The 26,902-nt window shown below is 46.9% G+C and overlaps 1 protein-coding gene across 3 annotated transcripts in view; it reads left to right on the top strand.

Moving 5' to 3' along the window:
• The first annotated feature begins 3,094 nt into the window (after nucleotides 1-3,094).
• LOC130203365 (diacylglycerol kinase beta) overlaps nucleotides 3,095-26,902 on the top strand; it is an 85,000-nt gene continuing 61,192 nt past the window's right edge. Inside the window, exons 1-5 of one of the 3 annotated variants that reach the window (XM_056429484.1) lie at nucleotides 3,095-3,256; nucleotides 13,193-13,389; nucleotides 15,877-15,953; nucleotides 24,108-24,258; nucleotides 26,808-26,870. In XM_056429484.1, coding sequence (XP_056285459.1) covers nucleotides 13,323-13,389; nucleotides 15,877-15,953; nucleotides 24,108-24,258; nucleotides 26,808-26,870 — 358 coding nt within the window. In that variant the 5' untranslated portion in view covers nucleotides 3,095-3,256; nucleotides 13,193-13,322. The remainder of the gene's footprint in view (nucleotides 3,257-13,192; nucleotides 13,390-15,876; nucleotides 15,954-24,107; nucleotides 24,259-26,807; nucleotides 26,871-26,902) is intronic. The other 2 variants (XM_056429491.1, XM_056429499.1) reach the window with 2 other exon arrangements.

A 26,902-nucleotide genomic window follows, 5' to 3' on the forward strand; every position in this document is an offset into this window, starting at 1 on the left:
CAGCCAAGGAAACCCCAAAATAATCGGGTGCTGAGTCGACTCAAAAATATGAAATTGCATGCTCTCGGTATGGTCCTTATTTATAGTAATCCGTATGGGCTCAGTGCAATGGGTAACTGTGAACAACAAGCGGCCGTCTAAGGCACTGGCACTAACAGGATGAGATAGCGGGACAGTCTTTATTTTTAGCTGTTTGACTAGGCCCCAGTCTATAAGGCTTTCGTCAGCCCCTGAGTCTATTAACACACCCTGGTCAATGGTCTGATTGTTGATACAAATGTCTACCTGAGTAACAGGTCGAGGAGGGAAGTCTGCGGGAAACTTGCTCACCAGCGCCCTCCTTTTGACTGGTGAGCACGATCCTTTCCCCGGGCATGAAGCGAGTTGATGACCCGGCTGGCCGCAGTAGAAACAGCAACCCTCCCGTAGACGGCGCTGCCTCTCCTCCAGAGAAAGCCTGGTTCTTCCAAGCTGCATGGGTTCACCGGAGTCCTTCGGAAGTGTAGTCCTCTGATGGTCCGGTAACATGAGCTGGAAATCCTCCGCTGGCGGCGCGACCCTCCGAGGCGAATTCTGGAAGCTGGGAATAACATCTCGGTTGCGTCGGCGCTCCCTCTCTTTCGAAGACGGTTATCGATCCGGATGGCCACAGCGATGAGGATTCCAGATCCCGGGTGTCTCCAGTGGAGCCAGCTGGTCCTTTATCGGTTCGAAAGTCCTGTCATGAAGGCGTCACGAAGAGCCGGAACATTCCATCCGCTGTCCGCTGCACGAAACTCGATGGCATAATCAACCACCTGACGGTTGAGCTGACGTATTTGAAACAGTCTTCTGCTGGCCTCCGTAGCAGGCGATGAGTGGTCAAAAATGCGCCTCATAGTCTCTATGAAATCGGCCAATGAGTAACATAGTTCGGTGTCTCTAGACCATTCTGCAGTAGCCCAGGCTGCAGCTCTTCCCGTTAAATGAGACACAATAAACGCCACTTTACCGTGCTCAGATAAAAAGCTGCTGGGTTGTGTTGAAAATGCAGATCACACTGTACCAGAAAGGCTCTGCAATTCGAAGAGTCTCCGGAAAATCTCTCCGGAAGAGCCAGCCGTAACGGGAGGAAACAGCCTGACCTGGGTCGTCAGCTGGAGTATTGACAGGCAAATTCTCAGCTGTGGATGACGTCACCGGAGGAGCAGTCTGTTGCTGAGTGAAAAAATTATTCATTTGGGCAACCAGTTGTTGCATCTGTGTAGATAATTCTTCCTGAACCCCGGCCTGGCGTCCTCTCAGCTCTTGTATTTCCCGGCTGACTTTGTCCAGTTTTTCCTCGTGATGAAAAATCGTCACGCCCTGTACCGACAGAGCGGCGTGAAGCGTTCTTGGGTCGGCTGGGTCCATAATGTGGTCAGTTCGTTCTGTTACGATCTCAGACACTTAAGAAGTAGGACCCAATTGCACGACCCGGGAGACAGAGATAAAGTATTTGTAAGTACTTTATTTTCCGGTTCTGCAGTGAACAAAATGAAAGCGCTCACGTAGTGAGGGATCAAAAACTTTTCAAGAGCCCAACATAACCCGACCTGATCATGGCCAAAGACAAGACGAACTGACAAGGAACACTGGGAGACAGGGGAATTTAAGCACATGGTAACAAGACACAGGTGGGACCAATCAGGGGCGGGGCTGACACTGATGAGCATAGGAGACAGGTGTGATGACAGGTGAAAACAATCAGGAAGCCTGGAATGAGAGAAAGCGAACATAAATGACATGAACCTCTCTAGCATATCTGTCGGTGCACAACAGCCCAGGGGAGCAATCACAGAAGAGAAGGAACCCCCCAAAATAATGACAATTTACGGCAAGTAAACATTGTTTTTGCTTTAAGGGGTCAAAGGTCAAACAGGTTATGATCTTCAACAACGAGAAGATCGTCATCATCATCATCAGAGGAGGAAGCTTTTTGAAGTCTCATATGTACGCCACAGGCTCGGAGTGAAACGCCCGCTGGGGGAGGCTTTTATTTTGGCGGTTTGACTCTAAAAAAGCGATGGAAATAAACCTGCGAGGACAAGCCGATACGGGAGAGCTCGGGCTCCCCCCTAAAGGTCGTAATTGGGTTCCCGTTATTGGTTTTTCTTCACCCCCCCCCCCCCCCCCCCACAGGATCGCTGCGTCTCAGCAGCTTTAAGTTAAAAGGCTCTATTTGTGCCACCTGTCCCAACTGAGAGGAAGTGAACCACCGCTCCACAACGTTTCATCAGGACCGATAACAAACAACAACATCTGAGGGAACAATAGAGTATTAATAATGAACAATGGAGTATTGATCGTGAACAATGGAGTATTGATCGTGAACAATGGAGTATTGATTGTGAGCCTCTGCTGACATGGAGCATGAACACAACATGATGACATTGTCTTCCTTTAGGCGTGTGTACTTCCCCTTTAAGACCTCTGGGCTTGAAATATTGATGTTAGAAGAGAAGACAGGAGAATAACGAGCCACGCCCCCCCCCCCCCCCCCCCCCCAAAGAAAAAGAGTTGACGTCAGAAAGAACAGCTGTAACACATTTGAGTTGTTAATTTATCGGAAACATTTACTAATAACACACACACTCACACACTCACAACACACAAATGCACAATGCACACTCACCCACTCACACACACACACTCTCACACACACAATCACACACACTCATACTCACTTTCTCTATATATATATATATAGATATACGTATATATGTATAAATATACGTATATAAGTATATACATATATAGTAAATATATATTTTATAAACATATGTATATATATTATTCACCTATATAAATATATTTATTTATATACGTGTATATATATATATATATATATATATATATATATCCTGTAGAAACAAAACAAAAGGGGGGAAGACAGATTTAACCCTGGGGAAGGATGAATGAAAGAGAGAGAGAGAGAGACACACACACATGGAGAGAGAGAGACACACACACACACACATAGAGAGAAGGAGAGAGAGACACACACACACACACACATAGAGAGAGAGAGAGAGAGAGAGAGAGAGTCTCCAGTGCTCCGCTGCTGCCTCGCTGTGTGTGTGTGTTTGTGTCGAGCAGAGAGGAAGACTCGGGCTGCCGCTCTCTGGGGGAACCAGACTCCAGTCCAGCCTCGAGTCCTCTAATCCTCTCGTCCTCTAGTCCTCTAGTCCTCATCCTGGAGCCCGGAGACCGAGCGACGACCGGACTGCAGCCGGAGGTAGGGCGCCTCGTCCCGGGTCTGTGGTCCTCGGGCTCCGCGTCGACGCCGGAGGGGGGGGGGGGGGGGGGGGTATGTGTTTATGTTTATGTGTTTATGTATTTATTTATCTATCCATCTCGTGTCTCTGCCTCTTGCCTGTGTAACTTTCCACCGTTATCTCCTCCTCTTCATCATCCTCATCACGTGCATCTGAGCCGCCGTGTGTGTCTCGTGGTGAGCTCGTTGTCGTGTGTGTGTGTGTGTAGTTGCGACGCTGCGAGACGTGCGTGCGTGCGCGTGCGTGTGTGCGCGTGAGAGATGAGCGATGAGAGGAGACTCGTTCTACCGCAACAGAACAACACCGCGCTCCTCGGATCAGCTGCTTCCAGTGTCACCTCTGCGGGTCAGGGCTCTCTCTCCATGGGAATTTAAATAATAATAATAATATATAAACAGACATGTGACCTTTGAGCTGCGCGCAGAGAAGGTCACGTGTCACCTGGTGCACCTCTCAGCAATCAGGTGTTAATTACACATTTACAACCATATTTAAAATGAATTGACCAATTGTGTCAGGTTATTATTATATTATATTATTATATATCTGGTGATGTCCAGAAGCGCAGGTGATGGACACAGGTATTTATTATTATTATTATTATTATTATTAATTAATGTATTTATTTATTTACTGTGAACTATATAGTATGGAGGATGGATGGAGGAAAGAGGATCAGCGGAGAGTGAGTGAGGGAGGAGGAGAGACACAAGGATGGATGGAGGTGAGAAGGGAAGAGGGGGTGAGGGAGGAGGAGAGACACGAGGATGGATGGAGGTGAGAAGGGAAGAGGGAGTAAGGAAAGAGGATAGAGGAGAAATACAAGGATGGATGGAGGTGAGAAGAGAAGAGGAAGTGAGGGAGGAGGAGAGACACAAGGATGGATGGAGGTGAGAAGGGAAGAGGGAGGGAGGAGAGAGGAGAAATACAAGGATGGATGGAGGTGAGAAGAGGGAGTGAGGGAGGAAGAGAGACACAAGGATGGATGGAGGTGAGAAGAGAAGAGGGAGTGAGGGAGGAGGAGAGACACAAGGATGGATGGAGGTGAGAAGGGAAGAGGGAGTAAGGAGAGAGGAGAAATACAAGGATGGATGGAGGTGAGAAGAGAAGAGGGAGTGAGGGAGGAGGAGAGACACAAGGATGGATGGAGGTGAGAAGGGAAGAGGGAGTAAGGAAAGAGGAGAGAGGAGAAATACAAGGATGGATGGAGGTGAGAAGAGAAGAGGGAGTGAGGGAGGAGGAGAGACACAAGGATGGATGGAGGTGAGAAGGGAAGAGGGAGTAAGGAAAGAGGAGAAATACAAGGATGGATGGAGGTGAGAAGAGAAGAGGGAGTGAGGGAGGAGGAGAGACACAAGGATGGATGGAGGGAAGAGGATCAGCGGAGAGGGAGTGAGGGAGGAGGAGAGACAAGGATGGATGGAGGTGAGAAGGGAAGAGGGAGTGAGGGAGGAGGAGAGACACAAGGATGGATGGAGGGAAGAGGATCAGCGGAGAGGGAGTGAGGGAGGAGGAGAGACACAAGGATGGATGAAGGTGAGAAGATAAGAGGGGGTGAGGGAGGAGGAGAGAGGAGAGACAGGAGGATGGATGGAGGTGATATGCAGCTCATGAGTCCCATGAAAGAATATCAGCTGTTGTGCGTACAGTACATGTGTGTGTGTGTGTGTGTGTGTGTGTGTGTGTGTGTGTGTGTGTGTGTGTGTGTGTGTGTGTGTGTGTGTGTGTGTGTGTGTGTGTGTGTGTCTGTGTGACCCAGGTGACATCACTCAGTTACTCTCCGCGGGGTCAAAGGTGAACATGGAGCCGTGTGAGACCCACTCAGTGGACTCTTTTGACGAGTCGGGGGGAGGAGGGAGGGGGGTTCAGGTGATAATCCCCGTGGATGAATCCCTTCTGGGTCGACCCGTTCACGTCGTTCTCACTGAGGATTCACAGCTGCTTTAAATCAAAGCAACACAAAACAACAGTGACAGAAATCTTCACCATTCGTCATTAATCCGCAACGTGCCCCCCCCCCCCCCCCCCACCTCTCTCTCTCTCTCTCTCTCTCTTTCTCTCTCTCGTGGTTTTTGCATGTTTGATGATTTTCAGCGCCGGACCTTCCCTCGAGCTGCCGTCGGCTTTAGGACCACGCGGAGGAGCTCTGCGGCACGCTCCCGCCTCAGAGAGACGCGCTTCACCTCGACTCAATCCAGCAGAAAGCAGGAGGAGCGACGGCAGGTTGAACTGGGCTTACTGGGAATAATTGCGAGTAGAAATTCAGTAAAAGAAAAAAGCAATCAATGTGTGCCGCTGTGGCGTCTGGAAGGAGAAGAGGAGCAGCCGCCTGGCCGCCTGAGCCTTCTCATGGAGCGCCCTCTGGCTCCGGGCCTACAGTGATATCACAGGCCGGCTCCGGAACGTTGAGTCCGGCTCCGAATATTCCCGACGACGTCCGGATCTCCGAAATCTCGGGATCTTTGCGAGAAATCCGCGCAAACGTCTTCTCGTCTAGTTTCATCCGATGTTTCTACCGCCCTCCGGACGGGCTTCGTTGGACAGTCGCTGTCAGCCAATGAGAGTCTTCCGTCGTGAAGTTCTGCCCGGCGACCCAGGGGGGGTATCTGCAGGGCCTCTCCGTCTCTCTGGGATTCAAGACCCCTCCTATAGGTTATAGAACATGTGATTCAACGAGCCAATCAGATCTGGCTCCCATTCCTCTTGTCACGCGTATCCCGACCCACGGCTGGAGAACTACCTTTTTTTAAAGGTGCGCCGTGTGTTTCCTCACCGAGCCAATCGGAAGCCGACTGGAAGACCGCTAAATCTTTCAAGGGTGTAGCCGTGATCTCCTGTACGTTCACGTATTCCTCGGTGTGGGCTTCGGGAAGGAGTTGCTTGCTCATCACTTTCCCGACAAACGGCACTCAGGAATGTGCCAGAAGGATTGGTTGGCGTTCCCCTTTAAAAGCAGCGCAATCAGTGTCTAGCTTGGCCTCCGCCCCACCCCCCAGCCCCCCGTCACCATGACACCCAGACCTTCCAGAAATACTCCCGGTATTTGCCCGACAGCGGAGCCGATCGCGGATCGATTCCCGACCTTTACCGGGGAGTCGGATGGCTCCCGGCGCTCCGCTCGGCGTTCCCGTCGGACGTTTTGATCTTTTTTTTCCCCTTCTCATCCTCGGGACTTCGGCCGCGCTCACCCGCCGCGGGCGAGCGACGACCCCGAGAGCGGTCCGACGCGCGGCCCTCTGAGAAACCGACGAGATTCGTTCTCCGGAGATGGAAAGAAGAGAAGGATTCACACCGAAACCAAAAGCCAAAGAAGCGAGTGGGAACGGGGGAGAGGTGGAGACGGAGGTGGAGATGGAGGTGGAGTTAGAGCAGGGATGGCGTGATCATCTGTAGAGCGTGTGTGTGTCTTAAGCTCGGCTCCTTCTAGGGGTGAGGATGAAGCTCAGGCTGCAGCCCAGAGGTTCATTCTCTGAAACAGTATAAGCCACTCAATTTGAGCTGCATCTTGGGCCCTTTGATGACCCCCCCCCCCCCCACACACACACACACACACCTGTTGGCAGACCCTCAAGACGCACCCCTCTAAAGGTGCGTTCACACCAAAAGCGAAACTATTTTTTCGCGCGACCGAATACTATGAAAAGTCAACGTACAGACGCGTGTGGCTGCGATAGACGCGATATTTTCCCGGGCGGCGCGTCAGTTCCCTCTTGAAGTCGTGTTCTCGGCTCGGAGTCACAGCAGCATCCCGTCCCTCTCTCTCTCTCTCTCTCTCTCCTTCCTCCCGTCTCTCTCCCTCCTTCCTCCCGTCTCTCTCTCTTTCTCTCCTTTCTCCCGTCTCTCTCTCTCCTTCCTCCCGTCTCTCTCTCTCTCCTTCCTCCCGTCTCTCTCTCTCTTTCCTCCCATCTCTCTCTCTCCTTTCTCCCGTCTCTCTCTCTCTTTCCTCCCGTCTCTCTCTCTCTCTCTCCTTCCTCCCGTCTCTCTCTCTCCTTCCTCCCGTCTCTCTCTCCCTCCTTCCTCCCGTCATGACGCCTGTACGCTCCGGGCTCCGTCATGTAGACACGAGTCATGTCGGGGGGCGCTTGTTGTAATGACTGATCCTGGGAGGACGCCCCCCCCCCCCCCCCCCACACACACACTCACATCTCCAAACCCGACACAGGATCGATACTTGAAGGAGAGCCAATCGGGCCTTTTCTTCTTCTCCTCCCATGTAATAAAGTTCTTGAAGACGGAGCCGGTCCACTCACACACGGTGATGAGTCAATGGAGCTCCTCTCCCACTGGGAATCAGGCTTTGAGTTGCGCTCCGGTTGAATCTTCCTCTCTCTCTTTGAGCTCGGACGAGTAAGAGATGACAAACAAACACATTCTGTCTGCTCGCCGTCTGGACGGACCCACGGCGCTCAGCGCTCCAGACTTCTAACAGACTTTTTTTCTTCGGGTTCGAGCATTTTTGTGAGCGTCAGGCATAAACACACACACACACACACATTTACACATATAGGTCAAAAGGAAGATGCAAAGCAGACACACGCTACTGGGAACAGACATGAAATATCTACGAGAACATGTGTATGTGCTTTAATATTCATGAAACACACTTTTCTTATACACATATACAACCTGCCTGAAATGGTCTTAGCTCTTGTCTCTTTACTCCCACATCCCAAAGCCGCATTATCTCTCCTGACCACCAGGGGGCGACTCCTCTGGTTGTATAGAAGACTATGCTTAATGTGATAAAGCTGCATTCTCTCTCCTGACCACCAGGGGGCTCCTCTGGTTGTATAGAAGCATATATAGTGGCTGTACTTCTCTCTTGATGTATTCGCTCAGTAAACATTGTAAACATGAGTTTATGTCTCAGTCTCTAGTTTCTAGTCTTCTTCTATACAGCATGATGTCATCATTTAGGACATGATGGTCATCTAGAGTCACACAGACCATAAAGCAGGGGACGCTTTAGGGGCGGAGCTACAAGCTCTCAGTAACGTGGAGCTTCATCAGGAGACGATTAGTGCGCTCACTTTGTATTTTCTGACTACACACGTCAGTTTACCCGACCTTCAACTTTTTTCAACAACAAAAAAATATATAGAAACTGGAGCGTTAGATTTGGAGGCGTCGGCGTCCGTCGACCCGGTCGTATGGCGGCCGGTCTGAATGTAGCGAGTGCGTGGATCACCAAGATTAATTTGTAAAAAACAAAAAGCTGCCGCTGGTTTCATTTAATCATCCGGCGACACGGTCCTCTGGCTTCCTGCCACCGGCGTGAAGAGGCGGCGCCGCTGCTATCGGGACCGCCAACACCTACTTCCTGTCGCGAGGGCCTCGGCCGCAGCTTCCTGCTCGACACCCGACGGGGGGGGGGGGTCTTTAGACTCTGGACCCAGGCCCTCTGATAGGCCGTTCTACGCTGTGAGGAAGATGAGGAAGATGAGTTATTACATCATGAAGATTCATTCACACTCGTGGTTTCATATTAGCGCTCCTTGTTTAAACAGCCTCGTTTCCTGCTTCCTTAAATTGCCGTCAGCCAGGGTGAGACGGAGCTATAATGAACGTAATGTGGCGTGGAGGTGTAAACAAGCGCTCTCTCTCTGTCTCTCTGTCTCTCTCTCTCTCTGTTAGAGGATAAAGGACAGAGGATAGAGGACAGAGGACAGAGGACAGAGGATAGAGGACAGAGGATAGAGGATAGAGGATAGAGGACAGAGGACAGAGGACAGAGGAAAGAGGACAGAGGATAGAGGACAAGAGGACAGAGGATAGAGGACAAGAGGACAGAGGATAGAGGATAGAGGACAGAGGATAGAGGACAGAGGATAGAGGACAGAGGATAGAGGACAGAGGACAGAGGACAGAGGACAAGAGGACAGAGGATAGAGGACAGAGGATAGAGGACAGAGGATAGAGGACAGAGGATAGAGGACAGAGGATAGAGGACAGAGGACAGAGGATAGAGGACAGAGGACAGAGGATAGAGGACAAGAGGACAGAGGAAAGAGGACAGAGGACAGAGGATAGAGAATAAAGGACAGAGGATAGAGGACAAGAGGATAGAGAACAGAGGATAGAGAATAAAGGACAGAGGATAGAGGACAAGAGGATAGAGGACAAGAGGACAGTGGATAGAGGACAGAGGATAGAGAATAAAGGACAGAGGATAGAGGACAGAGGATAGAGGACAAGAGGACAGAGGATAGAGGATAGAGGACAAGAGGATAGAGGACAGAGGATAGAGGATAGAGGACAGAGGATAGAGGATAGAGGACAGAGGATAGAGGACAGAGGACAGAGGACAGAGGATAGAGGACAGAGGACAGAGGATAGAGGACAGAGGACAGAGGACAGAGGATAGAGGACAGAGGACAGAGGATAGAGGACAGAGGATAGAGGACAGAGGATAGAGGACAGAGGACAGAGGATAGAGGATAGAGGACAGAGGATAGAGAATAAAGGACAGAGGATAGAGGATAAAGGACAGAGGATAGAGGACAAGAGGACAGAGGACAAGAGGAACGAGGACAGAGGATAGAGGAAAGAGTATAGATGACAAGAGGATAGAGGACAGAGGATAGAGGATAGAGGACAAGAGGATAAAGGACAGAGGATAGAGGATAAAGGATAGAGGATAGAGGATAGAGGACAAGAGGACAGAGGATAGAGAATAAAGGACAGAGGATAGAGGATAGAGGACAAGAGGATAGAGGACAAGAGGATAGAGGACAGAGGATAGAGGACAGAGGATAGAGGACAGAGGATAGAGGACAAGAGGACAGAGGATAGAGGACAAGAGGACAGAGGATAGAGGACAAGAGGATAGAGGACAGAGGATAGAGGAAAGAGGACAGAGGATAGAGGACAGAGGACAGAGGACAGAGGATAGAGGACAGAGGATAGAGGACAGAGGACAGAGGATAGAGGAAATAGGACAGAGGATAGAGGAAAGAGGACAGAGGACAAGAGGATAGAGGATAGAGGACAAGAGGATAGAGGACAGAGGATAGAGGATAGAGGACAAGAGGATAGAGGATAAAGGACAGAGGACAGAGGATAGAGGACAGAGGACAGAGGATAGAGGACAAGAGGATAGAGGATAAAGGATAGAGGATAAAGGACAGAGGATAGAGGACAAAGGATAGAGGACAGTGGATAGAGGACAAGAGGATAGAGGACAGAGGATAGAGAATAAAGGACAGAGGATAAAGGACAGAGGATAGAGGATAGAGGAAATAGGACAGAGGACAGAGGATAGAGAATAAAGGACAGAGGATAGAGGATAAAGGACAGAGGACAGAGGAAAGAGGACAGAGGACAGAGGAAAGAGGACAAGAGGATAGAGGACAGAGGAAAGAGGATAGAGGAAAGAATATAGATGACAAGAGGATAGAGGACAGAGGATAGAGGATAAAGGACAGAGGATAGAGGACAGAGGATAGAGGACAAGAGGATAGAGGATAAAGGACAGAGGATAGAGGATAAAGGACATAGGATAGAGGACAAAGGACAGAGGACAGAGGATAGAGAATAAAGGACAGAGGATAGAGGATAAAGGACAGAGGATAGAGGACAAGAGGACAGAGGACAAGAGGATAGAGGACAGAGGATAGAGGACAAGAGGACAGAGGATAGAGGTCTAGAGGACAGAGGAAAGAGGACAGAGAATAAAGGACAGAGGATAGAGGATAAAGGACAGAGGACAGAGGATAGAGGACAGAGGATAGAGGACAGAGGACATAGGATAGAGGATAGAGGACAGAGGACAGAGGATAGAGGAAAGAATATAGATGACAAGAGGACAGAGGACAGAGGACAGAGGATAGAGGACAAGAGGATAGAGGATAGAGGATAAAGGACAGAGGACAGAGGATAGAGGATAGAGGACAAGAGGATAGAGGATAAAGGACAGAGGATAGAGGATAAAGGACAGAGGATAGAGGACAAAGGACAGAGGATAGAGGACAGTGGATAGAGGACAAGAGGATAGAGGACAGAGGATAGAGGACAGGATAGAGAATAAAGGACAGAGGATAGAGGATAAAGGACAGAGGATAGAGGACAGAGGATAGAGGACAAGAGGACAGAGGATAGAGGACAAGAGGATAGAGGATAGAGGAAAGAGGACAAGAGGACAAGAGGACAGAGGACAAGAGGACAGAGGATAGAGGAAAGAGGACAGAGGATAAAGGACAGAGGACAGAGGATAGAGGACAGAGGACAGAGGATAGAGGATAGAGGACAGAGGAAAGAGGATAGAGGACAGAGGACAGAGGACAAGAGGATAGAGGACAGAGGATAGAGGACAGAGGATAGAGGACAAAGAACAGAGGACAGAGGATAGAGGACAGAGGACAGAGGATAAAGGACAGAGGATAGAGGAAACAGGACAGAGGACAGAGGATAGAGGACAGAGGATAAAGGATAGAGGATAAAGGACAGAGGATAGAGGACAGAGGACAGAGGATAGAGGATAGAGGACAGAGGATAAAGGACAGAGGATAGAGGCTAAAGGACAAATGATAGAGGACAGAGGATAGAGGACAGAGGATAAAGGACAGAGGATAGAGGACAAATGATAGAGGACAGAGGATAGAGGACAGTGGACAAGAGGATAGAGGACAGAGGATAGAGGACAGTGGACAAGAGGATAGAGGACAGAGGATAGAGGACAGAGGATAGAGGACAGAGGATAGAGGACAAGAGGATAGAGGACAGAGGATAGAGGACAGAGGATAGAGGATAGAGGACAGAGGATAGAGGATAGAGGACAGGATAGAGGATAGAGGACAGAGGACAGAGGATAGAGGACAGAGGACAGAGGATAGAGGACAGAGGATACTTGTCTCCATGTGTTAACTTCCTTCTGTCAGAGACTTGAAGGCAGAGAAGGAAACGACTTCCTCTTCTAAGTGTGCATGAAGGAGGTCAAGGAGGAGGGGAGGGTCCACTCAGGAGACCGCTGCTCGGCCGTGTGAAACCAAAAGGTCAAAGGTCAAAGGTCAAAGGTCAAACGTGTTGCACAGACATGTTTTCTTTGTTCTAAGCGTCAGTGAACTGCTCCTCTTGAGCCTCTTGTGTCAGAGGAGGCAGAGTGCTGCTCTAGAGGAGCTGAACTCTGTGCCATCGCCAGCTCGGCCTGTTGTGAGCCGGGAGAAGTCCGTCCGCCACGTCGTCATGACAACAGCCGTTCACATCGCCGTGTTTAAAGGAGAGCGTGGTCTGTGCTGACGACACGACGACAACCGGAGAAACGTACACACATCTCTCTCTCTCTCTCTCGTCTCCGTCGTGATGCACCCCTCCAGTGACGTCATATCGCCGTTGCCGGGGCAACGTGGTGAGCAAAACAGAAACCCTCTCTGCACAGGGGGGGGGGGGGGGGGGGGACGCTTGATTGGCGCTCGTCTCTCCGTTCCCCGTCACGCTCACTCACAGATCTCTCCGTCCTTTTTGTTTCTCTCAAATCAAAACTATGTAACCGTGTAACGATTTATTTCAAACCTTAAATATTAAAATGTGTGACTACTTTTAGGCGTCTGAATAATTAAACAAATTAATAATTCATATTTTATTTTATTTCTATTCCACGATGCTTTAAAGCAGCTGAGAATGAAATATGCCACTTATATAATTATAAAAAAATATTAAATTAACAAAATGTATATTCTGTCGAGAAAAATATTAATGATCACATTAATATACTGTTCTCTCCCTCTCTCTCCTCCTCTCTCTCTCTCTCCCCCCTATCTCTCTCTCTCCCTCTCTCTCTCGCCCCCCCCCTCTCTCTCTTTCTCTCCCCTCCCCCCTCTCCCCCCTCTCTCCCCCCTCTCCTCTCTCTCTCTCTCCCCTCTCTCCCCGTCTCCTGCGGCCTCACCTCTCCACCTCCTGAGATGACGCCCTCAGAACCTCTTCGCCTCGGCCTCGTTACGCAACGTGTGACCCGAGGATAACCGCCAACCCCCCCGAGGGCGCTCGTATTGGACCGACCCAGACCCAGAGCCCCCCCCCCCCCCAGGCAGCATGGGAGACGGGAGCTGGGTCTGTCTGAGCCCAGCTGAGTTCACCCAGCTGCAGCAGTACAGCGAGTGTGAGTACACACCTGTGTGTGTGTGTGTGTGCGTCTTTGTGTGTATGTCTGTGTGGGTCTGTGTCTGTGTGTACGTGTGCGTATGTGTGTGTGTGTCTGCGTGTGTGTGTGTCTGTGTGTCAGTGTCTGTGTGCGCGTGCGTCTGTGTGTGTGTGTATGTGTGTCTATGTGTGTGTGTCTCTGCGTGTGTCTGTGTGTGTGTATGTGTGTGTGGGTGTCTCTGCATGTGTATGTGTGTGTGTCTCTGCGTGTGTGTGTCTGTGTGTCAGTGTCTGTGTGTGTGTGTGTCTGTGTGTACGTGTGCATATGTGTGTGTGTGTCTGTGTGTGTGTGTCTGCATCTATGTGTGTGTGTGTCTCTGCGTGTGTCTGTGTGTGTGTGTCTCTGCATGCGTGCGTGTCTGTGTGTGTCTGTCTCTGTGTGTGTGTGTCTGTGTGTCTCTGCGTGCGTGTGTGTCTGTGTGTGTGTATGTGTCCGTGTGTGTGTGTGTGTATGTGTGTGTGCTTCATGCTACAGTGTTTATGCTACTCTTCTTCTAAAGGCCTCCAGGTGTTTCAGTCCCAGAAGCCGAACACGTCGTTAATCAGATGAAGCGTGACTGAACGCACACACACACACACACACACACACACATATCACACATACATAGCATGTGTGTGTGATATGTGTGTGTGTGTGTGTATATATATATATATATGTGTGTGTGTGTCTGTGTCTGTGTCTGTATATGTGTGTGTCTTTGTGTGTGTCTTTGAGTCTGTGTGTGTGTGTCTGTCTGTACATGTGTGTGTCTTTGTGTGTGTCTTTGAGTCTGTGTGTGTGTGTCAATCTGTATATGTGTGTGTCTTTGAGTCTGTGTGTGTGTGTGTGTCTGTCTGTATATGTGTGTGTCTTTGAGTCTGTGTGTGTGTCTGTCTGTATATGTGTGTGTCTTTGTGTGTGTCTTTGAGTCTGTGTGTGTGTGTCTATCTGTATATGTGTGTGTCTTTGTGTGTGTCTTTGAGTTTGTGTGTGTGTGTCTATCTGTATATGTGTGTGTCTTTGTGTGTGTCTTTGAGTCTGTGTGTGTGTGTCTTTGAGTCTGTGTGTGTGTGTCTATCTGTATATGTGTGTGTCTTTGTGTGTGTCTTTGAGTCTGTGTGTGTGTGGCCATTTCAAGCAGGATGTAGTCTTGCAGATGCAATTGATGTTGTTGTTTCGCAAATGATGTTGTTGTTTCATGACTTTGTGTACTTGTTGTTGTTGTTGTTGTTGTCGGTATGTGAGCCGTTCTCTTTGCAAATCATTGAGGTGTTCCAGGTGACGCGGGATTGGCCGGCAAATGTTGCCCAACTCCTGAGTGATTGTCTGGAAAAGGAGAAAACACGTGTAATGTTGCGGGAACAGGAAGTGACGAGTTGAGCTGCAGTGGAGGGTCGTCTGCCGAGGAGAAGATCTTTGTTGTAGTCTCTAAAGGAGCGAAGACTTCGGCCATGTTTCCAAGTTTTATGGGAACAAGATGGCCGCCTATCGATCGGAGCGGCCGATAAAAAAAATGCGGCAATAAAAAAACTTCGATAAATCCAGCAGTAAAAAAATCAAACAAAGTAATTTACACAAAAAAACTAATATTGGAGACTAAAATGTCTCTTAAAAACAACCATTATGGGAAGTAAGAAGAAAAATGAACCAAAGTCACAAAAAGAGGAAGCTCAGTTTTTGTTACGCAACTTTTAGCCGCTCGCCGTGCTGCGATTGGACGGCCTCCGGGAGGGGACCCATCCCGGCCCCGCCCCCCGCTCCTCGTCTCCGCGGCTTCTGGTTTACCAGGAGGACGATAATGGAAACGTAATAAATGTGCACACCGGGAAGGCCTCGCAGTGGGAGAGGCGGGAGGGGGAGGGGCCTCGCGTGGCACCGGCCAATGAATCAAGGAGCCAACGAAGGACGCCGTGAAGGAAACAAGCGAGGGAGCGAGGGGCCCGCCGTCATCAATATGCCACGGAATCAATTCCAGGTGGAACGGTCCATCACGGACGTTATGTCATTCATCCGTCATTTGGAGAGCTGCTGCGTCTCTCTCTCTCCCTCTCTCTCCCTCTCCCTCTCTCTCTCTCTCTCTCTCTCTCTCTCTCTCTCCCTCTCTCTCTCTCTCTCCCTCTCTCCCTCTCTCTCTCCCTCTCCCTCTCTCCCTCTCTCCCTCTCTCCCTCTCTGTCTCTCTCTCTCTAACCCAGGACAGAAATAGGAGCATTACAGTCGAGCAAAGCTGCACTACAGATAATGAAGTGAAGTCTGGTCTAGTGATTATGAGAGTTAAGGTTATGAAACCAGGTCCTGAGCGCCCGGCTGCAGAGTGTGTGTGTGTGTGTGTGTGTGTGTGTGTGTGTGTGGGGGGGGGGGGGGGTCTTCTCTTAGGGTGACTCAGCTCCACTACTTCCTGGTTCAGATGAGTAATCATCAGGTCTCTCTCTCTCTCTCTCTCTCTCTCTCTCTCTCTCTCTCCTCAGACTCCACAAAGAAGCTGAAGGATGTGCTGGAGGAGTTTCACGGCGAAGGAGTTCTGTCCAAATACAATCCAGAGCAGGTGTGTCTGCACCACAACACACACACACACACACACACACACACACACACACACACACACAGACACACACACACACACACACACAGTCACCAGAAAGTCTTAGCCCCGCCCTCAAAGCTGTGATGTCACCCTCAGCATCAACGTTGGCTCTGAGCGGTTCGACTTTCATCCTTCTCCTTCATGCCGTCGTCTAGACTTTGGATGGTTTTCTTCTTCTTTCCTCCCTCGTTCTCTCGTTCTCTCTCTCCGTCATGAGACCCTCCTCTTCTTCACGGTGGTTCTGCCAGTTGACCCATTTTCACAACTATTCTTCTTCTTTTCCTTCTTTCTGCTTCTTCTTCTCCTTTTTTCTTTTCCTTCTTCTTTCTTATTCTTCCTTCTTCTTTTCCTTCTTCTTCTTTTTTTCTTTTTCTTCTTCTTTTCATTTTCCTTCATTATTCTCTGAAATATTCAAGGGATATACAAATGTGTTTGCTGACTTATAAAAAGAAAAGTGTATTTATTGGTCGTGATTTTGCTTTAAAATTATTTTTTTTAAGAATACCCCAAAAAATAAAATGTGTTTTCTTGCATAATTCTATGTTAATAATACACACTACACAATACACACTACACAATACATGATTCACAATACATGATACACAATACACACTACACACTACACAATACATGATTCACAATACATGATACACAATACACACTACACAATACACACACTACACAATACATGATACACACTACGCAATACACACACTACACAATGTAATACATCAGATGAAGGTGCAGATGGAGGTTCTCTCTCTTCTCCTGCATCATTTTGCAGGTCGGTGGTTTTGCCCCTTTGGCCATAAATAAATTGTTTTATTGTTTTATTGTTGTATTGTTTTATTGTCTCTTGTGAATCTCGTACGCTTCTGCAAAACACAGACGTCACCGTCACCGTGGAAACAGAGATCACGTCAGACTGCAGCTGGATGCATGTCACCTGTTCACCTGATTGTTACGCAATACACACGCATAGAGAGACAGGAACACTTAAAGGGTACCTGTAGTGCAAAACAACAACGTGCTACATCCATTCGGCGCATCAAATAAATCATATTTACCCCGCCGCTATTGTCAACAAGTCACGCATAGCCCGAGGATTTACATTTCTTTGTCAACATTCCGAGTCCGTGAACGCTTCAGGGCGCAGCCATTTTGCTAGTTATTGACTCCAGCTCAAAGCTAACTATGACGTAGAGTCGTTGAAAGGAATTCAGCCAATCCGGAGCCACTTCTACACGCGTTGCTTCTTGGGATAGATCGGTGGCCTCAAGAATTACACAATCTATATCAGGGGTGCTCAATACGTCGATCGCGGCGACCTGCCAGTCGATCGCGGCGTAGTATTGGTAGATCGCATGACATTAAAAAAAATTGGCCCGCCCCCCTGTCACTTTCTCTATAGCGCCACATTACAGCAGCAGCACGTCATTTCTGTCTCTACGTGTTGCGCTGACAGTCCTCTGCCCGCCGTCTCGTGCGCCGCGGAGCTCCCGACACCGGTTTGCGCGCATCGGGACGGGGAGCAAAGAAAAGTCACTAGCACCCCGAACATGTGGGCCGAACATTGCATCAATGAAAGACATCTCCAGCGCTGGCTTATGCGCGATGTAGCTCTCAAGCTCACGCTTTTGTGTGAAGCAGATGAGGTCTAATGACACTATATCATCGGACATAAGTTCGTGCTCTTTACAACAAATGCACTCTATGTCTGTTTTTTGTGGCACACATTTCCCACAACTGCACCAAACGTCCGCCGACTTGCGTGCACGGTCCGCACGGTGAAGCATCTGGACCGGCGGTCCTTCGGCATCAACTTCATCAGAATCATCGCTATCATCGCTGTCACAATTCACTAAATGTGGATAGTCTGCTTTTAAAGGTTCAAACAAGTATCCAGTTGCTGAATCAGACAATCTTTCATCGTCCATATTATCAATCTCTCAGCATTTGTTTGCGAGCGCTCGACGTTGTTTATATTGGTATCTGAACACATCCGCTGTGGCTGGCTGTCGATCTCTCAACGATCTGACGTCACACCACCCGCGACATATTCAAGCACCAGTGCAATGTCGCATGTCGGAGTTGAGGACTTTGAACAGCCTAAACTACGTATTGTTATTGAATACTGGACCGTCAGTGCATGAATAACCTTTAGAAACACATTATCTTTTGATCTGGCTACATATTCGCTTTCACTACAGGTACCCTTTAAAGGACACACACACACACACAGACCCCCCCCACACACACACACACAGACACCCCACACACATACACACAGACACCCCCCCCCCACACACATACACACACAGACACCCCCACACACACACACACACTTTTCACATTGCTCCCCTTCTCCTTGCGCCTATCTTCCTCTTCGTTCTTCTTCACCTCCTCTCTCGGCCTGCGGTGACGTAACGAGGCCGGCTGGCCGTCGGGCGCCACGGCAACCAGACTCAATGTTCACGGCGTCTCACTGAAGACACCCGGCGCCGCCATCAGAGTGTGTGTGGGGGGGGGTCTGTATGTGTGTATGTCTGTATATTACATTACATTACATGACATGTCATTTAGCAGACGCTTTTATCCAAAGCGACTTCCAATAAGTGCATTCAACCTAGAGTATAAACCAAGAACTACAAGAACACAGGAAGCAACACTTCCTTAACTCAGTCGAACCACAAAAGCACCACAATAAGTGCCATCCCAGTGCCACTGAAATGCAACTCTGTGTTTTAATCCAGATATAGTCGGAAAAGATGTGTTTTCAGTCTCAGGCGGAAGATGTAGAGACTTTCTGCTGTCCTGATGTCAGAGGGGAGCTCATTCCACCACTGAGGAGCCAGGACAGCAAACAGTCTGGATTTCGAGTGATGAGCTCGAGGTGCAGGAGGCACAAGTCGGTTGGCTGTTGCCGAGCGGAGCGAACGTGCCGGAGTGTACGGTGTGACCATATCCCGGATGTAGACGGGGCCCGATCCGTTCAGAGCACGGTACGCCAGAACCAGTGTTTTGAAGCGGATGCGAGCAGCCACCGGTAACCAGTGGAGAGAGCGGAGGAGCGGAGTGGTGTGGGGGGAGGAGCGGAGGCTGAAGACCAGTCGAGCTGGATGTGTGTCTGTGTATGTATGTGTGTGTCTGTGGGTGGGTGTGTGTGTGTTTCTGCGTGTGTTTGTGTGTGCGTGTGTCTATATGTGTGTGTGTCTGTATGTGTGTGTCTGTGTATGTGTGTGTGTCTGTCTGTATCTGTGTGTGTGTATCTGTGTGTATCTGTGTGTGTCTGTATGTCTGTGTGTGTGTGTCTGTATGTATATGTGTGTGTGTCTCTGTGTGTGTGTGTGTCTGTGTGTGTGTGTTTCTGGGTGTGTGTCTGTGTGTGTGTGTTTCTGGGTGTGTGTGTGTGTGTGTGTGTGTGTGGCTCATCAGTCTCTTGTTCCAGCTGTAGTAGAATCTTCTCTCGACTAAAATAGACTTTAAACTCTATTTCCTGTTTTAATTTAATGTTCTTCTCTTTTGGCTCCGCCCCTTCTGGAGGATTCAGCAAACAAACAAGAAAACAATGATTGACACTTTTATCTGGTGCTCAGCTGATGAGTGACGGGCGGGTAAAGGCTCCGTCAGACTGGATTATCGTTGACATTCAGCTGCACACACACACACACACACACACAAACAACCCGTCAACATGAGGCCAAGGAGGAACACACACCAACAAATAATAATACTAAACAAAGAGAAACTCGAGGACGGATGCGGGGTGACGTCATTTATCTGAGTTTAACATTTTAGAAAAAATAAAATGAAAAATCAATGATGCAAAAATCCATGTAGAATATCTGATTACAGAAGATCTTTGCAGCACGAGCTTTTATTTTGTTAATACATTTACCCGTCATCTTTTTTTATTCCACGTTGTCGTCCAACCAAGGGCGCCGTGTTTGACCTTGGATTCCAGTCAAAGTTTTTTTTGACATAAAAGAAAATAATCATAATAATGATAGACAGGACAGTAGCCACGCCCCCCCCACACACACACAAAAATATAAGTAAGTAAGTAAGTAAGTAATTTATTTTCCATAAGTACATACATAACATGTACATACTGGCAGACATTAACAGAAAAAAAATGTACGAATGGAGGACCGTCCAAAGACCGAGGTCTGTAGGCTCCTCTGAGATGAGGAGTTGGACGGCCCCTCCCCTAACCCTTTCACCCCCTCCCAACTATCACAGGCACACAGACAGTACACACACATATGGATGAAAACATAAAATGTCGTACAAGCAACAAAAAAACAAAAAAACCAGAACAGGAAAAAGAAAAAGTCATAGTAAAAATAATAATCGAAGACAAATGTGAACTAATGATAACTTAGAAAAAATAAATAAAAATAATATCACGAACATCAAATTATGGATATACATTTTATTTTAAATATTTTTCCTCTATTGTACTGTGCCGCCAGGCTGTAAATCAATATTAAAAACTTTCAAAATGAAGTGAGATGGCGTTTAAATCGAGAAGCAAATACCTTGATGCTGGATGCCGATTTGACCTCGTCCGGAATTTGTCTCCAGAGCTTTGGACCTCTACAGATGAAGCTTTTAAATACAATGTGAACTGTATGTTTATTTATATGAATGCCACCACGCAGCCGCGTGTTGTGGTCGTAGACATTTGTGTTCCTTGTGAACATACGTAACAGATTATGTGGCAGATTATTATTCATAAATCTGTACATAAAAATTCCTGTCTGACACAAATGTAGATCGTTAAATCTGAGAATGCCCAATCGCTTAAAAAGCGGCTCAGTGTGTTCATTATTCTTCACGTTGCAGATGATCCGCACAGCCCTTTTTTGTAAAATCTCGAGACATTTGACCTGAGTTTTAGCTGCGGATCCCCAGAGCATATTACAATACAAGAGGTGTGGATGGACAAGGCTGTGGTACAACAAATGCAGATTTTCTGTTGAGTATATTTTTTGCGGAGCGCAGGGCAAATGTGCCGCTTCGTATGCGCTTCCGACAGCTGTCAATATGTTGATGCCAGCGCAGATTGTCGTCAATATAGACACCAAGGAACTTGGTGCACTGGACTTTTTCGACATTAGCCCCGTCAATCTCAAGCCTAAAATCTTGATCTAGGAGATTATTTGATTTATTTATTAGCATATAATTAGTTTTCTGTGCATTTAGAGATAACTTGTTCGCTTTGAACCAATCAGATACAATTTTTAGCTCTTCATTTGCAGTTTGATATAAGTTATCGTGGTCCTTCGATGAAATGTAGATAGTTGTGTCGTCAGCAAAGAGGATGCTTTTAACACGTTTTAAGACTTTTGGAAGGTCATTTATGTACAATATAAATAGCAGGGGTCCCAATACAGAACCCTGTGGTACTCCAAGTTATATCATATGATTTTGATTTGAACCCCTTGTATTTCACATATTGTTTTCGACCACGAAGATAACTTTTAAACCACTCAAGTGCCGTACCTCTAATACCATAATGGCTCAGTTTATTTAAAAGTATTGAGTGATCGATTGTGTCAAATGCTTTAGAAAGGTCTAGGAATAATGCCAGAGTGTTCTCTCCGTGTTCAAGTGCAGTGTATGTGTCAAACAGAAACTCAGTGACCGCGTTCTCAGTCGAGTGCTTTGGTCGAAAACCGTATTGGCTTTCGTATAGCAAGTTATGCTTTGCAACAAAGCTGTACAGTCGTTTATGAACGACCTTTTCCAAAATTTTGGAAAAGCTTGGCAACAGAGATATTGGACGATAGTTAGTAAAGTAATGCTTTTCTTTGGCTTTGTAAATGGGGATCACTTCAGCGATCTTCATATCATCAGGAAAAACTCCCTCCGATAATGATTTGTTTACAAGATGTGATAATGGAGTGGCCAACGATTGACCAAGTTGTTTGACTAGATTCATGCTGATACCGTCGTGACCGGCGCTTTTCTTTGGCTTAAAGCTGTTTATTATTTTAGAAATTTCATCCGGGTTGACAGGATTAAGAAACATCGATTGAATTGTGGATGATTGACCAAGATACTCAGCAAACGAGTGATCAGAACATCCAATTTGGTCTGCATATTTCACACCTATGGTAGCGAAATATTCACAGAACCCATCTGCAATCTTTTTCGGGTCAACTTCCTTTTTGCCATTGACATAAAATACATCCGAGATACGAGACTTGTCGTTGGATTTGTTAATGATCGAGTTAATCACTCGCCAAGTCTTCCTTGAGTCGTACTTATATTCATTGAGGAGGTTAGAGTAGTACAATTGTTTTGCGTCTCGTTTGACTTTGTTTAATATATTTCTGTAGGTGAGAAATTTTGCCCGCGCAGGATGACTGTCTGGTTTCCCCAGCTGGAGTTTGAACAGACGATCACGCCTGCGTATTGAGTTCATCAGACCCACCGTCATCCAGGTTCTCTCATAACATGCTTGCGAGAAATACGAACAGTTCTCGTAGGGGCGTGATGATCCAGTATGCTCATAAATGACTGAGTGACTGCGTTACTTGCTTCGTCTACGGTCATGTTTTGTAGGTCAGACCAGTCAACATTGGACAGAGAATGATTAATATCTTGCAGCGTATGATCAGTGACAGATCGCGATGTGATAACGAGAGGCTGCTTTTTCTCATTAACCTTATTTCGTTCCCCCATAAGCGTTAGACACGGCAAATGGTCTGAAATATCAGAAAAAATAACAAAGGAGATCAAATTGCAGATGTTCTCCTGGTTAACATAAATGTTGTCGATGAGAGTGGAACTCGATTTAGTTATTCTTGTAAGTGTCTCATAGCTTCTCTTGGGACGCTCACAGTCACGGTGGGTTGGACGCTGAGGTTTCCAAAGAGACACAAGACGACCACAGAGACACAAGACGACCACAAAGAGACACAAGACGACCACAAAGAGACACAAGACGACCACAGAGACACAAGACAACCTCAAAGAGAGACAAGACGACCTCAGAGAGACCCAAGACGACCTCAGAGACACAAGACGACCTCAAAGAGAGACAAGACGACCACAGAGACACAAGACGACCTCAAAGAGAGACAAGACGACCACAGAGACACAAGACGACCTCAAAGAGACACAAGACGACCTCAAAGAGAGACAAGACGACCACAGAGACACAAGACGACCACAAAGAGACACAAGACGACCTCAAAGAGACACAAGATGACCACAAAGAGACACAAGACGACCACAAAGACACAAGACAACCTCAAAGAGACACAAGACGACCTCAAAGAGACACAAGACGACCTCAGAGAGACCCAAGACGACCTCAGAGAGACCCAAGACGACCTCAAAGAGACAAGACGACCACAGAGACACAAGACGACCTCAAAGAGACACAAGACAACCTCAAAGAGACACAAGACGACCACAAAGACACAAGACGACCTCAAAGAGACACATAACAGCTGCATAGAGTTACGCAGCGTCTCATAACACACCCACGACTTCACCTTCACTTTGACCTCAGCATGGGGTCAAAGGTCGCGCTCGAGATCCTCTGAAAGCGCTCCCTGCAGAAGGGAGGAGCACGGCGATGTAGCTAACCCCTCACTCTTCTTCCTCCTTTCCTTTCCTCTTTCCTATTTCCTCTTTCCTCTCGTCCCAACCGTAAAAAAACAAACAGAAGCAAGACGTCAACCAAGTAAGCGGGCTGCGCATGCTGTGTGGTGTCGACTGCATGCTGCACCCCGTCGCCCGGTGGGGTCGGGTGGAGTGTGTGTGTGGGGGGGTTCTTTTTCTTCATCCAAGCGTTTTGTCCTCATCTTGACCCTCAAACAGATTCTTTTATTTTTGTTATTTTTGTTATTTTTTTTAAGTCTTAAGGTCACCGGGCCTTCACACGCCGTTCATCTTATCAAACGTGGTGTGACACGGACATTTATGTATTATTCCTTTTTTCAACCTCGACAACGACGACAAGCTCGGACCAGCTTCTTTTCCTTCACAATAAAAGCCCGAGACGTGATGACACCGGGTCCCCGAGGCTCAATGAGAAAGGAGCAGGAGCTGAGGATCTGGTAACACTCACACGCTGTGTGTTCATGTTTCCTGCAGCCCATCGACTACAAGGGCTTCCAGCTCTTCATGGCCACGTACCTGGAGAACGACCTCCCAGAGGAGCTGTGCCAGCACCTCTTCACCTCCTTCAAGAGCAAGACGGGAGGACGCTCCCCCGACCCGGCCCGCGGGGGAACCGGCCTGCTGGGTGAGGCCGACTCCACTGAGTCTGATCGACAGGGTGGTTCAAGTAATCCAGATCGGATGTATAGCTGATGTGAGAAAGTCCGCTTGGGTTTGGAGGATGAAAGAAATGGAGACCGGTTCCCCAACATGTCAATGTTTGTTAAATTAACTCACTTGTCTCTTAACTTGTAGTTTCTTTAAACTCGTCTTGATCTGTGTTTTTTAGTTTGCAACTATGTGTTTTCCTATGTTGTTGTTTTTATAACTACGTATATATATATATAAATATGTATATAAATATATATATACATATATGTATATATATTTGTATATATATATTTATATATATTTATATATATATATACATTTATATATATATATATATTATAGATATATATATTAATATGTATATATAAATATACATTTATATATTTATATGTATATATATTTTAAAATATATAAATGTATATTTATATATATATTTATAAAGATTCAAAGATTACCGACTGGTCGTGGTAACAAAGAGAAACTGGCGGTCCACATCGGTAAAGGTCACGAACAATGAGACCACACATGAAAGCAGTCTAGGTTTTTATTAGTATTTATTTCTTAACACACACACACACACACCTCTTTTCCAAAGGAGTTGATACTCACAAACACAGACGTGTTGACGTAAACCGAGCCGAGCACAAGTCTCTGCGGCCCGGCGGCCCGACTCCGGCCGAGGAGACAGACGGACCGGAGAATCAGAAAATGTATTCCTGTGGCGAGACGCTCGCAAAAACAAAAAACAAGAGGGCAGAGACCTGGCCGAGTCTGAGACGTCCTTCTCTCCTCGTTCTCTCCATTCGCTCCATTAACGTGGCCTTCATGGCAGAATGAAGATGCAATCACCCGCAATTATTTTCATTAGCGACACGACTGCAACGATTATTTTTCTAAATCAATTGCATGTTTTAAATGGAGGGGAAAGGGCCTTCAGGTTCTTTGTTTTACTGATATTTGGTCTCATAAATAAAGAAAGAGAGTCGGAGAGGCACTAGTATTCACATAGTTAAACAAATCGACAGTCGCTGGTTAATTATTCTGTCGATTGGCTCTTTGATAAATTGACTATTCTCAATATTCAGTGTATAAATATACAATATACATACAATGATGAACAAATGACCATAATTTGTGACGGTTCTGCTCAGTTCTCCACGTTAGAGGAATGTTTCCCTCCCTGATGTCTTATGATCCAGTGGGAGGAGAATCATAGAAAAGCCCCAAAAACATGCAAAACGTGCAAAACATCCTCCTGCGGTCGTATCTGTGTCATCTCTAGAGAAGCCTGGGTGTGTGCTTACTGTGTGGAGTAGAGAGGTGTTTAGAGCAGAGACGTATGGACACACGGATTCATTTGTTACGGTGTGAGAGTTTATCACATTGATGTTGCAGGTATTACAACATGAATTCAAGTGATACAAATATGAATTTAAGAGAGAAAATATGAATTCAAGTGATACAAATATGAATTTAAGAGATAAAATATGAATTTAAGGGCTAAAAATATGAATTTAAGAGAGAAAATATGCATTTAAGTGGAAAAAATATGAATTTAAGAGATAAAATATGAATTTAAGTGCTAAAATATAAATTCAAGTGATACAAATATGAATTCAAGTGATACAAATATGAATTTAAGTGGAAAAAATATGAATTTAAGAGATAAAATATGAATTTAAGTGATAAAAATATGAATTTAAGTGATAAAAATATGAATTTAAGAGAGAAAATATGAATTTAAGAGAGACAATATGAATTGAAGGTCACTGGGTGAGCAAGATACATGTTTTCATTCTTTGTGTGGGTGAAATATTCCTTTAAGTTATCGATAAATTGTGCCTAAAATCCAGGCAGGTGTGTAACTAAAGTGCACGTGGAGGCAGGTGTGTAACTAAAGTGCACGTGGAGGCAGGTGTGTAACTAAAGTGCACGTGGAGGCGCTCCCGTTGTTTGAGTTATGATGGAGAGCCAGTAGCTCGTGAGACGTGCTGAGTCATCAGAAGAAAGAAAGATGAATGAATGACGTGAGTCCGCTGCAGCTCTGATAGCCTGCACTGCCACCTGGTGGCCAGAGCCCAACGCTGTTTTCACGTGACGGAGTTTTTTGATATATATATATATATATATATATATATATATATTTGGATTTTTCTGTATTTTTGCTTATAGTACAGATTTAATTTTTTTTTATTTGCTTCAATAACTTTCATGAAAAAAGCTTAAGTATTCAGGCCCTTCAAGATAAAGATAAATCACCTAGAAAAACTAATTTTGAGCAGTATTAATTAGGTGTGTGTGTGTGTGTGTGTGTGTGTGTCGTGCTCATAACGTTGTATTCTTTTCACTTTCTTTCACACGTCTTCAAAACAAAGTCACTGCGTATGAAATGTTACTTCTCCGTATCTCACATTCAGAGTTATGAGATGAGATCAATATTCTCGGTGGTATTCATCATTTTCCTGCGTCTGCCGTCTATATTTCCTCTTCTCCCCCCCCCCCCAACACATTGACTGACCCCAGAAGCTCGTTCCATTGACGCGGGCATCTCCATTCAGACCGAAGTGGCCTGTGCCCCCATCACAGGTACTGGAGCAGCCCGATGATGTCATCTTAAA

The sequence above is a fragment of the Pseudoliparis swirei genome, chromosome 2 (genome assembly GCF_029220125.1).
Source record: "Pseudoliparis swirei isolate HS2019 ecotype Mariana Trench chromosome 2, NWPU_hadal_v1, whole genome shotgun sequence".
NCBI lineage: Eukaryota > Metazoa > Chordata > Actinopteri > Perciformes > Liparidae > Pseudoliparis > Pseudoliparis swirei.